The sequence below is a fragment of the Pseudonaja textilis genome, chromosome 12, assembly GCF_049901715.1.
Source record: "Pseudonaja textilis isolate UNSWEBS1 chromosome 12, rPseTex1.2, whole genome shotgun sequence".
NCBI classification, from domain to species: Eukaryota; Metazoa; Chordata; class Lepidosauria; order Squamata; family Elapidae; genus Pseudonaja; species Pseudonaja textilis.
The window spans coordinates 2,263,497-2,277,624 of record NC_142001.1 but is presented as its reverse complement, the minus strand read 5'-3'; the positions used below and the strand labels follow the sequence as shown (position 1 = coordinate 2,277,624).

General features: G+C 43.2%; 1 protein-coding gene across 2 annotated transcripts in view; it reads right to left on the bottom strand.

The window, feature by feature from the left end:
• Window positions 1-14,128, bottom strand: part of LOC113437917 (vascular endothelial growth factor receptor kdr-like) — a 183,757-nt gene that overhangs the window by 128,865 nt on the left and 40,764 nt on the right. For both annotated transcript variants that reach the window (XM_026703127.2, XM_026703128.2), the window contains exon 2: window positions 4,583-4,679. In XM_026703127.2, the coding sequence (XP_026558912.1) occupies window positions 4,583-4,679 (97 nt within the window). The remainder of the gene's footprint in view (window positions 1-4,582; window positions 4,680-14,128) is intronic.

Genomic DNA, 14,128 nt, shown 5'->3' with positions numbered 1-14,128 from the left:
TCTTTGGGAAAATGTTATTAAATTTAAATTCCAGGGTACCTTATTTGTTGCTTTTGCTGTTTGACCCGGTCAGCCAAAACTTTCTCTTCTTATCTTCCTCCTGCACATTCTTTTCCGGTCAAGTTCTTCTTTGAGGTGGCCATTTCTGACCACTGCTGCAACCGCCTTCGGGAAAGGGAGTAATGGCCAGCTGGGGAGGAGAGATGTGACTCTCTTTGACCCTGCTGGCAGTCTCCCCACTCTTCACCACCTCTACGGGGTGGCTTAGCCCTGAAACCAGCCAGCTCGGAGTGCTCCAGCGGCGAGCACAGATCAAAAATGCGCACAATCGCGGATCGAAGAAGCTCAGACCAGACTCCCCGTTTTAATCCTATTTATTCTACATGCTTTTGCATATGCTACATTTTCTATGAATTATACCTATTTTATTTGCTCAGTTTTGAATGTTATATAGCTATAATTTGTAGGTGCTTCTGACATGAATAAAGAAGGGCAACATGGAAACTTAGTTTGGTGAAGACTAGGAATCAGGAAACCTCCCTTATTTGCAGAAATTGGCTGGGTGACCTTGGGCCAGTCATCCCCTCTATCTAAGCCCAACCAACCCGGGGGACAAAACAAGAAGAGATAAAATACACATATTTTACATATTCTGTACATAAGTACAGAGCAAGCAAATTCAGTGCAGACTCACGGCAAGCAAATTTCAGAGATTGAGCTAGCCGATGGCAGATAGACAGATCACTGAATGATTCTGTGAGCAACTCAATCTGCCTGCCTGCTTTGCCTGATTTGGGGTAAAAGTTGCTCTTTTTTCATAAAAAAATCAATATTTATATAAATATTTATAATATTTACATACAAGCCATGTCCAGCCACATGACCACCAAGCCACACCCACAAATTAGGCTACGACCACAGTTAGCGATCCCTGGGATCTAAAATTATGAGTTTGGTGGTCCCTGAGGTCCAAAAGGTTGGCCACCCCTGGTTTAGAAGACTGCCAAAGTCCCTTACAACTCTGTCTTTCTATGTTCTACATCAGGGAGAACTGTGTATGCCACTTTGAATTGAACATAGTAAAGTTGGGATGTGAACTCTAATACAAATAAATAAGCAAGTGTTGAAATTCCACATTAAAGGAAATCTGATTAAGCAGTGGAGTAAAGTTTGTGTTTGGCCATGCTTCATAGCAGGGGTATCCAACCTTGGCAACTTTAAGACCTGTGGATTTCAACTCCCAGAATTCCCCAGCCATGCTGGGTATTTCTGGGAGTTGAAGTCCACAAGTTTTAAAATTGCCAAGATTGGACATCCCTGCTTTACAGCACAGTGATGTGTTTTCTATGTCCAGTGGAGGTTTATTGGCCACAATAGAGCCTATGCTCCCAGACATAAAACTACCTGGTGCAGAGAATTGTTTTCAGTGTTTCTCCTTCTTTCTGGAGCCCCAGGAATCAAACAAAGGTAAGAGATTATAAGGCAAGGAGGCAGGCTGTTAGGCCTGTGCAACCTTTTGGAAAACATTAGGAGAAAGTAATTCAGAGTATCAATGTTGCACTACCTGTCTTTAGAGCATTTCCTTTGCTTTCTTTTGACCAATATTTAAATGTTCCCCACTTGTATGATTCTAGAATCTTTCCCTGGCTCATCTGCTTGTCCTCTGTTCCTGTCATTTGGTCCCTGGAAAAGACACGACTGCTTTTAAGAATGAAACACACCTGCACGCTTTGAAGCCCTTGGGGGAAATGAAATGTGAACATTCCCTAGAGAATATTTTAGATCTCCCATTCCTCCTATCCCTCTTCTGTGGACCATCAAGATATATCAGTATTAGTAACAATTCTGCTAACCAGCTAGGAGCCATTTTTAGCCTCTCCTGGCTTTCCTCCTCTGTCTTTGTAATGCTAATCACAAGTTTTCCAATAGTGTTAGTTCTGACTATGCAAGGGCAAAAGAACAATTCATACTTTAAATTTAAGAATAGATACCATCTTTCAGAGGAAGACTTTTTCTATCTTGGTCCTGACCATGCCAAATTTTCCTCCTCCTCCTCCTTCTTCCCCCCATCCCTTTCCTTCTCCTTCAAAGCAACTGGCCAAGATGGGGATAGATACCACCGGCTGCTGTCTTTCACTGAATTTTCAACCTACAGAGGTCACAAAACACTTATGACTCACATTGTTTGCAAAATTGATTTATTTGGCATCCAGTTGCATAATTGCATTACCCACTATCATGTTCTTTCATGCTGAAGAAGATCCTGTAAACCACCTATTTTGCTGCCACTAAATCCTGCAATCTTGTCTTCATTCAGCAAGGCTGTCACAGGTCAGCAATTTCTCAAGCTGCTTCGGGAGATAAATTAACCTGTTCAAAGGTTCTGAGGGATTAAAGTGTGGAGTGCAATCTTTCTTTTCTGCAATGCAACGGGCTGTGGGGAAAGATAACCACAGCAATAATAATGCCATTGTATGGTGTTGGGTTGTGTGTGTGTGTCATAAAAGCCAGGGTGGTGGCTATCACCATGCAAAATAGAATGGGACAACTTGCCATGGCGATCTTGCTGTGGTCGATTTGCTACAGCCAAATGGCCAAGGCCAACTCGCTGTGGGACAATTCGCCACAGGACAATTCAACAATTCCATTTAATTGTTTCAAATAATTAAAACATTACTTTAATTTTTGTCATTACATTTCATTTCGGCATCCTTTGGCATCCTTTCTTTATTCCATCATTTCATCCTTTTTACTCCATCATCCCTTCGATATTACTGTAGCTCTCGTCCCACAGTGAGTTGTCTCCAACAATTTGGCCGTGGCAAGTTGGCTGCAGCGAATTGTAGCTCTCCCCAGTTTGTATATATGCATTGCCAGGATTTATTTGTGGGGCCCTGACCGCCATCCTGGCTTTTTTAGACTGTCCTTATTCTGGACCCCCCTGCGCTATTAACTCTAGAGGGAAATCATGATTGCTGTCCATTGTATTGCAACAAGTTGGCTTGTTTGACTTTGCTGGCAATGTTGCTATACAACATGGAAAGACGCTGCAGGAAAAGAAATGCAGTTAGTTCCTGACTTATGACAACAAGTGGTATTAGAATTTCCTTGCTAATCAAGATGGTTGTTAAATGAATCACATCTGATTTTACAACCTCTTTTCCCCGCAGTTGTTAATTGGATCGCGGCAACGGTTAAATGAATTATGCAGTTGCTAAGTGACTCTGGTTTCTGCATTGATTTTACTGACAGTTAGGAAGGTTGCAGATAGTGATCATGTTATAAATATATGACGGTTGCCAAGTCACCAAATTTTGATCCCGTGGATGCGGAGACGATCGTAAATATGAATACCAGTTGTAGGTCATTGTAAGTCACCTAGACTAGTCCCTGAAGTTTTCTTGGCAGATTTCCAATAGTGGTTAGCCTTCTTCCCAGGTCAGAAAGAAAATGACTAACTCAGGATCACCCTGACAGCTTTGACTAAGACAGGACTAAAACTCATGGTTTCCGGTTTCTAGCATGAGGCCTTCACCACACACCAAACTGACAATCACAATATTATATCTATCTTATCCCAAAGTCTGTTTCAGCACTTCTTGCAAACCTTCCACCCTGCATAGACATTCTTTCATGGACTATTTTTTTTTGAAGGTCGGTCTGGAACTACACTTATTTTTCCCTCTGCTCAAGACGTTTAGGGAAACTGTGAGTTTTAGGCTGATGCCTCAGATCCTAGAAGGTATTTCAGAATAACAGAATAATAGAGTTGGAAAGGACCTTGGAGGTCTTCTAGTCCAACCCACTGCTTGAACAGGAGGCACTATCCCATTTCAGACAAGTGGCTGTCCAGTCTTTTCTTAAAAGCTTCCAGGGATGGAGCACCCACCACTTCTGAAGGCAAGCCATCCCACTGGTTCATCTCACTAACTGAATTAACTGATCTCACCGTCAGGAAATTTCTCCTTAGTTCTACCGTGTTTCTCATATAATAAGGCCGAGTCTTTTTTTTTTTTTGAGCCCTGAAAAAATGGCTAGGGCGTCTTTTCGGGGGTGACTTAATTCCCCCCCACTTGCATCTTTGGGTGGGCGGCGACGGCTTGGATGTTGACCTCGGCGTTGGTGGGGCACTTCGTATCGGGGTCAACGCAGGCAGCACCATATCCGGGTGTGCAACAAAAGTACTTCCTAATGGCAAGGCCCCACCACCACCATTCCCCCCATTTTGCATGTTTTAATATAGGCCTTAATTTGGGGGGAGGGGCTTAATTTCATTTCATGCCTATAAAACAGGCTGGGACTTCCTCTTGGGGGAGGCCATATTGTTGGAGAAACAGGGTAGGTTGCTTCTCTCCTTGATTAATTTCCAAATACTGTTTCTTGTCCTGCCTTCAGGTGCTTTGGAAAACAGGTTGACCACCTCTTTGTGGCAACACCTCAGATACTGGAATCCTGCTGCCATCTCCCCCCTCCCCAGTCCTTCCTTTTCTCAAGATTAGCCATACCTAATTTCTGTAATATTCCAGGACAACATCTCCTGGAAATCTAAATTTCCACTTGGTTTGGAATGCCATGTATTTACCTGCAAGTTATGCTGAAGGAATCTCCGGTTTCCACTATAATATAGTCACGATTGATGTTCAGTTCAGGTTTCATAAGCCTTTCTTGCTTCGCCAGAGCTGAGCCGGATGGAGGGAGAGAGAGGAGAGACAGGGATTAAATGAGAACAGTTCTATTTCAACAATTTTTGTTCCTTATTTTTCATGCTAAATAATAGTAATTGCATAGTCCCATGGCTTAGTGTTTTTCTTAAAAAAATATAAAATAGAAAGTTATCCTATTTTATTGCTTGTTTATGAAAACAAAAGTAACCTTTAACATTCCTTAGTCATTCCATCCTAATTTATAGTGCGTTTCTCCAAGATAAACATCTAAAAGAATGAAATCAAAAGAATAACCTCTTCACACACTACCCTGTTTTAAAATGTCCAATCTTAGCATTGGAATATGAATTTTCCCTTTAGTTATGTAAATTTTGGGTCGGCAATATTCCTATTGGTTAGTAACTATGGATACACGTTAGGCAATCAGATGTAGTAAATGTCATTTCACCTCACCTCACAAAAATACTAGGTGTATAATTATTATTTTTTAAAAAGTAAAACAACCTATTCTTTGTCAGTCGATTTTGACCCTAGCTTTCCATTTATAGAACATTCGAGGGGGCTGAGATTTGAAAAATGAAAGAATTGCAGAAAGAGGAATACAGGATGGGAAAACCTGACAATTAAATATTTAGAGACAAATGTCATTCACAGGGGACAGTAATGAACACTGTAAACTGTTCTCATCCATTGTTTTCTGGTGGAGAATTATCTTGCCAAATAAAGCTGCGAAGTAGCATAAATTACTTCCTATTTCTTTATGTGTTCAATTTCTGTCTCATTGTTTCCTTCAAAAGTTCACAATGACATATGTAATGCTACCTTTTCCTATAATGTCACAAGCAACCTTGTGCATGGAGGGAGGGAGGGAGAGAGGGAGGGAGAGAGAGAGAAAGAGGGAGAGGGAGAGTGGGAAAGAGGGAGGGAGAGAAAGAGAGAAGAGAGAGAGAGTTTGTTCAATGTCCTAATTCATGTTTTGCTGATTATTACATCCTCCTCCAAACTCATTTCTGGTTCTCTACATTTATAAAACCATAATGAATGGTTCGGCATTATGTGAAAATGCAGCCACATTAGCTCATTCAGTGAATCACAATTGTCAGGTACCCCAAGGCATCAGAATGATACTGTGAATTGATCAGAGAAGTATCTTTATTGCGACTCGTCAATTCATAAGAATCTCACCAGACTAGCCACACTTTCTTGAGAACAACCAGGTAAGTACTCTGGTGATTTAGGAGGGGTCAGGTCGTCTATGGATGAATCACACCTCAATAAAGATGACCACACTTGAAGCAGTACAGCTATTGAAATGGAACTAGCGGGTTAAGAAGCCAGTTGTAAATCATCTCAAACACTTTGCAATGCATTGCCAACCATGTGCACCATGACTTCATCAGATGCAAATGTTCTGATTTGCATCAGTTGCCACTACTGTCCTGACAGGTGTGAAATATTGACTGGCTGAATCAAACAGCCCTGACAAAGTGCAAATTTAGAGTGGCATTGAATTGCTGTCCAAATATATAATCTGGACAGGGGTTTTTTTTTTAATGAACATGTGAAAGTGAAACAAATTGGAAAATAGAGTAAAACTCCTATGTCCTATGTCAGTTGAAATACCTGTGGTGCAAATCCATATTTATTTTGCAATAAAAGTAGTCCTTCAGAAGAAAAAGAAGTTGGGTGGTAGAATAGGTTGGATTAAGGAAGAATCTTATCTATGGTTTCCACCAAGGTCCCCACAGTCCTCCTCCTCCTCTTCTTCCCAAACCCTACTCCCTTCTAACACTGATGATGTTCTCTAGTGGGTCATAAAATGCCTGCAAGAAAAGTTAAGAGTGCACCAAAGATTCCACAGTTCAACCCTGGCCTGCAAATGTTCTCTTCTCTCAGTACCTTTTAAACATGCATTGCAGGTACGCAAAACAGTGTATGGTGTTGATTCCCTCAGTGACCTCTCTCATGGATAAACATAACATCTAGGTTTGTGTCCAGCATTGTAATCAGTGGTGGGATTCAAATAATTTCACCACCGGTTCTCTGCCCCAGTGATTTCTTCCAACAACCAGTTCACCAAACTGCTCAGCAAGTTAACAACCGGTTCTCCCGAAGTGGTGTGAACTGGCTGAATCCCACCACAGATTGGAATGCATCTGAACCCTCCTCCCAGCTAAATTTCCTTTTAGGGGCAAGCCAGCAGACTTTCTCTACCTTATCTGAGGTCCTCAATTTATTTCCAACTAAGCTTATTTACATTCAATGTACAAAAACATAGCCTGTTTCATGCACCATTAAAATGAGAATGCCCCTCTTGTGTGGCTCGTCCTTGCTCTGTAGAGCCACCAGCACTGGAGATGGGAGCTCCACTCTGAAAATATTTGCTTTTACTAGCATCGTTACACGGCAGCGCTGGGCCTCCCACATGGCCCCCTCTTTGCAGTCCTAACAAACCTAACGGCCCTATTTAAATGAGGTCAGGGTGGATCAGAAATATGCTGTGTTTCCCCGGATGGCTTTGAAAGGGCCATTATGGGGACTGTAAAAATCATTTTAGGTGTTCTATCTCAGCCAGGATAATTATGACCAGTAATAAAGACTCAGCTGTACAAATGCAAGTCATAATTCTGTGGGAATGCAGGAAAAACACCCTTTGAGCAGGACTTTGATGTGCACATACACTCATTTGCCGTGTGATCAGAAATGTTTTTAAAAGACTTTACAAGAGAACCGAAAAAGGAGGTGAGCAGGGCTAAGATTTTCTCCAGCAGGAGGTGTGGAAGGAGTGTAAAGCATTAGTACCCCTTTACAAAGCCTTAGTAGGGCCACCCTTGGAATGCTGCATCCAGTTTCAGCCACCATATTATAAGAAAAACGTAGAGACTCTGGAAAGAGTGCAGAGAAGAGCAACAAAGATGATTAGGGGTCCTGGAGGCTAAAACATACGAAAAAAAGGGTTTCAGGGATTGGGTCGGGGTGGGATGCAGATATTTTTACTACCGGTTCTGTGGGCATGGCTAGGTGGGAGTGGCTAGGTGGGCATGGCCATGTGACTGGGTAGGGGCGGCTTCTTCTTTTTTTTGCAGCACACACACACAGAGACACACACAGAGAGAGACACACAGACACACAGACACACACACACAGGCTCCGTTTTTTTGCCTCCTGGGCCTCAGGGAAGCCTCTTGGGCAAAGCAGTAAGACAGCGAGGAAGATCATCAGAACAGCTGATCGTTGGGAGGGGAAAAAAAAAAGAAAGACCAGTTCTGCCGAACCAGTAGAATCCCACCACTGGGTTGGGTTTGTCTAGACTGGTGAAAACAAGGACTGGGGGGAGACAGGATAGCAGTTTTCCAATATTTGAGGGGCAGGTTCAACCTATTCTCCAAAGCCCCTGAGGGCAGGACAAGAAGCAACAGATGGAAACTAACCGAGGAGAGAAGCAATCTGGAATTAAGGAGGAATTTCCCGACAGTGAGAACAATTCATCAGGGGAACAGCTTCCCTCCAGTGCTCAAACATTAGAGACTTTCAAGAAGAGCCTGGACAGCTATTTGTCTGGAGTGGTATAGGACAGTGGTGGGATTCAATTTGTTTTCCTACCGGTTCTGTGGCCGTGGCTTGGTGGGCGTGGCAGGGGAAGGAGACTGTAAAATCTCCAGTCAGAGGCGGGATTGGCCGGTTCTCTGAACTACTCAAAATTTCCGCTACTGGTTCTCCAGCACTGGTCAGGACCTGCTGAATACCATACAAGCAGTGTTATAAATCATGATCATAATCATAAAATATAATCATGATAAATCATAAGATACAACACCCAAATGAAAACTGGAAGAAGTGCATCTGTCTTGTATCACTGGGGATGGAAAGATTCCCCTTATTGTGATTGTGGAGCTGATGTGCAAACTAGTAAACATATTGTGCAAGATTGCCCCATGATCTCTGCTTTCTGGTTCCCTGGAAGATCTGCATGAAGCAATGCCAGAGGCAATAGCCTAAACAGCTGAACTGGACATCTAGCTAGGAAGCCCCTACAATACCCCCATAACTTATAATTACATGGACTGTGTATATATGTTTACTTCTATCATGTTCTCATCATACATTAAATAAATAAGTAATAAGCACAACTCACAAACCCTACCGGTATTAGAGAGGAAACTTCAGCAGACACTCCCAGGACCAGATATTCCTCACAAATGCTTATAATCCTGACAAAAATAAACTCAAGATCGCTCATAAGAGGTGGAACTTCTTGGCCAAAAGAATATACATCGGGTATAGTTGTAAAGAAGGATCTGTGTCCTTGGAGAAACTTGAACCAAACTGCAACCAGAGTTTAATGTGTGTGTGTGTGTGTGTGTGTGTGTGTGTGCGTGCGTGCGTGCGTGTTTTCCTTACTCCCCATTCCACCCTGCCAAAAAGTTGAACAAAACCATTCTGGATAAATCCTCAAAAATGGTGTGTGTGTGTGTGTGTGTGTGTGTGTGAAGTAGACTGGTTTGCTCATTCTCATTTCACAATCCTAGAAAGCAGATCAGCTGGCTGTGCTTCACAAAGCAGATGATGATATACGACACATTGAAGGAAACCATCCGGCTTTTTGTCTGACTCTCCTCTGTTGTGGTCTGATAGCAGTATTGTTCACCAAAGGGAAATTTGGCCTCAGAATAGCAATAACAGTAGCAATAACAATAGCACTTATATGCCACCTCCTAGTGCTTTAAGCACTCTGTGAGTGGTTGACTGGGTTGCTCGCAACAATCTCGCTCCAACCTCAGAAGGAGGGAATGCTGGGTCAACCCTGAGCCCATACTGCACTCTAACCATTATGCCAACAGAACTCCTCCCTTTCCCTAGAGATGTGGGAAGGAAGGAAGGAAGGAAGGAAGGACCCTGAGTTTTTTCAGAGTCCTAACAAGTAGTGTTTGTTTGTTTGTTTATTCCATTTCTATAGGCCCCATATGACTCTGGGTGGCTTAGAAGTGTTTTTCAACAGGGTGTCCACAGCCGATTGACTGACAAAATGAGCATTACCACCCAGGCTCCCCATCAACCCTCTAATCCAAGAACAAAAGGGGAGGCATTTGTCTCACAACCTCACATTACAGGCTCTGTCACCACTCTTACTCTATGGCAGTGGTAGTCAACCTGGTCCCTACCGCCCACTAGTGGGCATTCCCGCTTTCATGGCGGGTGGTAGGGGTTTTGTCCCCTACTTTAAAATTATATAATTATAATTATATAATTACTGTGGAACCAGTGGGTGGTTAGAAAAATTTACTACTAACAGAGATACAAAAGTGGGCGGTAGGTATAAAAAGGTTGACTACCCCTGCTCTATGGATTGCTGTAACTTCCCAGCCTGGCCTAGGCTCTGAGACTGAGATGTTCAGGCCTCCTGATTTTCCCGTGAGCATCCAAGTGGTTCTGCACCCAAGTCCTAGCCAAGCCTAACTTGTTTAGCATGCTTGCCCAGCCGAGGTCAGCCAGGGGCTGGTGCCTGCAGAGACCTCAATCTGTGAGCTATAATCTTCTCCCTTCCTGTATGTCATCTAAAAGGCACTTTGGCTTCACAGCCCCCTCCAGACCAATCCTGGCTAGTGAGAATATCCTGGTAATGCTTCTCAGAAAGTCTGTGCCAACAGATTCATCACTGTGGGCTTCTGTGATGTACCAGCAGTGTGAAGAAAGGATCAGTCCCCATGAATAAATCCCACTGTAAATTTTCTGCAGCCCAACAATTGCTCTGGTGCTATCTTCACCAAAATTAATTTCCCTTTGAAAACCGAGCTCTGCCTTGTAACCCCAGACTTTATCCAAGCATGTTCAAAAAGAAAGAGAAGACATTCCCATTGACATGATAATTACACAAAGACCGCTCTTCTGAGAGCCACTTAGCATCAACCACCCAAGCCATAAGTCTACAGGAGATAGTTCCAGCACACGTGCTTTTCAGAAACTTTAAACAGCCACTTGATGCCAAGCACAACACAAGCGAGGCAGATGTTTATCCCTCCTCCCAAATTGCTAGATTTCAAATAACATCTTGTGGAGAAAGCAGCCCAGGAACATGTGCGATGGAAACACGGCAATAGTGGCTCACCCTGGAAGCACCTCAGCTGAATCTTGTTGATGATGATGAATGACCTGGGAAGATGGACATTGCGGCTTGGTGATCAATAACAGCAGGAGGGAAAAAAAGAGTCCCGGGCAGAGGTGGGATGCTACCAGTTCTGCCCGGCTCTATAGACCCAGTAGCTCTGAAGAGCAGCAGACACCAAACCGATTCTGTGTTTGCTGCTGTGTAGCCCACCTGCCTGCCTGGGCTCTTACCTGTCCTTTATTTCCTGCTTTTTCAACCTCAGCTGCTTTGCACAGCACAGCACAGCTGAGGTTGAAAAAGCAGGGGAAAAGAGGCTTTTCAAACTCTGCGCACCTGCGCGCTGCGCTTTTCAGCTGTCTGGGCGGCACAGTTTAAGGTTTTTTTACACGTGCGTGCAGCAAAACGTAATCCAAACGTAATCGGTTCATGGTAGTAATGCCGGTTGAATCCCACCCCTGGTCCCAGGACATTGACCACTGGGGTTTGGTGGTATCTGTCTTCTGAATTGGCCAGGGTTGGTATAAATAAATCAAGCTGCATCTTGGAGCTTTTGGTACTCTCTGAACTTACTTGTTTGCTTGCAGGAATATCATTACCATACTAGGTAATAGCAATAGCCCTTAGACTTATACACACTGCTTTGCAGCTACGTGGTTTACAGAGTCAGCCTCTGGCCCCCAACAATCCGGGTCCTCATTTTACTGACCTTGGAAGGATGGAAGGCTGAGTCAACCTTGTGACTTGATCACTTGATAAAAAAACATCCACAAAAGAGACATAAAATGGGATGGATCAATGACATCAGCAAGTATGGTGGGCCTAATTGGCAAAAGAAAGCTTGAGACCATATTGGTTGGAAACATGCAGAAGAAACCTTCATCCCGCAGTGGATAAACCATGATGACACTAGAATGATGATGATAATGACTAGGTAACACCAACAGTGAAAGGGAATGTGGGGTTTGCTCCCTGTTAAGAGTCAGTAGCTTGTCCTGCCAGCATTGGTGAGGGTAAAGCATATTCAAGAAGGCTGGAGAATTCTTGGAAGCGTGGCATTCAGACAAATCAGTCATCAGTAGACAGAAAAAACTAAACCACAATAAAGAGCTAAGAAGGTAACAAAAAGACCACAACACATCCTCATCAACGCACAGATAAGCAGGGATTAATACCAGACAAACAAGTAAGAAACAATATCCTAATCCCACCAAGGAGAAAGCCTCACCCTATCAACTCTTGCTAGGGAATTCTGGGAGTTGAAGTCCACTTATCTTGCCAGAGTTGAAAAACATTGATTTAGATCAGGGGTCTCCAACCTCGGCCACTTCAACACTTGTGGACTTCAACTCCCAGAATTCCTCGCCCAGTTTTGCTTTGCTTTCCTGGCTGAGGAATTCTGGGAGCTGAAGTCCACAAGTCTTAAAGTGGCCGAGGTTGGAGACCCCTGATTTAGATGGTCAATAAATATATTGGGCGGGGGGAGTGGGGAGGAAGGGGGCTGGTTTTTGTTAAACTATCTTCCCTATTATTGCCTGTTATTTGTCTCTGGACTCAACTGGAATCTGGTGTGTCCTCTGCTCCTTTGTAAAACGCTATGCCTTTTACAAATGCATCTTGTTATCCATTATAAATTTCAAGCTGGAGACAGCCAGACACTTGAAAATATGCAGCACCATGTTTAAATATTTATGTCTAAACATATTAGAGCCTCTTAATTTGCATCCTGCAATTAGAAAAAGATACTCTTGCCAATACAGGTCTGCACCCTCTTCTTTTCCACCTGTTCCATTCCAAACGAAATGGCAAAGCATCCAAACCACTAAGTTTAATAGTTCTGCTGCTTTTAGAAAACATTTGTTTTCCATTACCCTGGACTTTTCTTCACTGCGTTTGCAAGACTTAATTGTCTGTGAGAATTTTGTTTGGCTCCAAACGACCCCAGTGGCTTTGGAGGACTAAAAGGAACCCTTTCTCATTCTGCACTGCCTGGCTTACAGTGTTCAGACCTCATTGCCTTTAGTATAAGAGGTCTGTGCTATACCATGTAAGACCGATGGCCGTAGTTTTAAAAAATTGTGTCTTGGATCCTGTATAGAACCGGACTCAGGTGGTCTTTCAAAACTCCTTTCCAAATGGATAGGCAGAGAACTGTGCAAGGCAGAACTGTGAAAGATAGAAAGAGTGCCTAGAAGAGCAATAAAGATGATTAGGGGACAAGAAACTAAACCGTACGATGGACAGTTGAAGGAACTAGGTATAGCTAGTCTAAAAAAAAGAAGAAGGCTCGGGGGAAACCTGATAGCCATCTTCCCATACTTCAAGGGCTGTCACAGAGAAGAGAGGGTCAAACTATTATCCAAAACTATTCTGGGCCTGAGGGCATGACAAGAAATAATGGGTAGAATATCATAAAAGAAAGATCTAAGTAGAGATTTCCCATCAATACGAACAATTAACCAAGGGAACCGCCTGCCTTCAGAAGTGATGGATGAGCCATCAATAGAGGTTTTTAAGTAGAGATTGGATAGGCCTTTGTCTGGAATGGCATAAGGTCTCCTACCTTGAGAAAGGAGTTGGACTAGAAGGCCTTTAAGGCCCCTTCTGATCCTTTTATTCTATGTTCAAGCTAGGTCAGCACTAACTTCTGCAGGAAAACAAGCCCTTACTCATGCCTGGATCCCTGATTAACTGCAAGGGCAGCCTCAAGGTTAGAAAATATTTTTTTAAATCACTGAAACATATGAGGAATGATTGCAGGAATTGGGTATGGCCAGCTAGAGAGAAGAAGGACTGGGGGGACGTGATAGCAGCAGTCCAATATTTGAGGGGCTGCCATTAGAAAAGGAGGTCAACCTATTCTCCAAAGCACCTGAGAAGGCAGGACAAGAACCAACGGATGGAGACTCATCAAGGAGAGAAGCAACCTAGAACTAGAGACATTTCCCAACAGTGAGAACAATTAATCAATGGAACAACTTGCCACCAGAAGTTGTGGGTGCTTCTTTCTGGGGTTTTAAAAGAAAATACTGGACAGCCACTTGTCTGCAATTGTATAGGGTCTCCTGCTTGAGCAAGGGGTTGGATTAGAAGATTTCAAAGATTCCTTCCAACTCTGTTATTCAAAGGCATTTGAACTTGAAAGTTGCCATCTTGCAAACACTTTATATTTTCTTCAGGAATTGACATGGAAAGCAGAATCATCATGCTGGAAAACACACGTCAACAGTCCCCATCCCTCGGCTCCAGGCACCATGTTTGCTAACACATTGTGAGGAATGCGGCCTATTTTTTGTACACCCATTTGCTTTGTGCTGTTGTGGACCAAAGGAGCCACCTTTGCCTCTGCTTCTGATCCAAT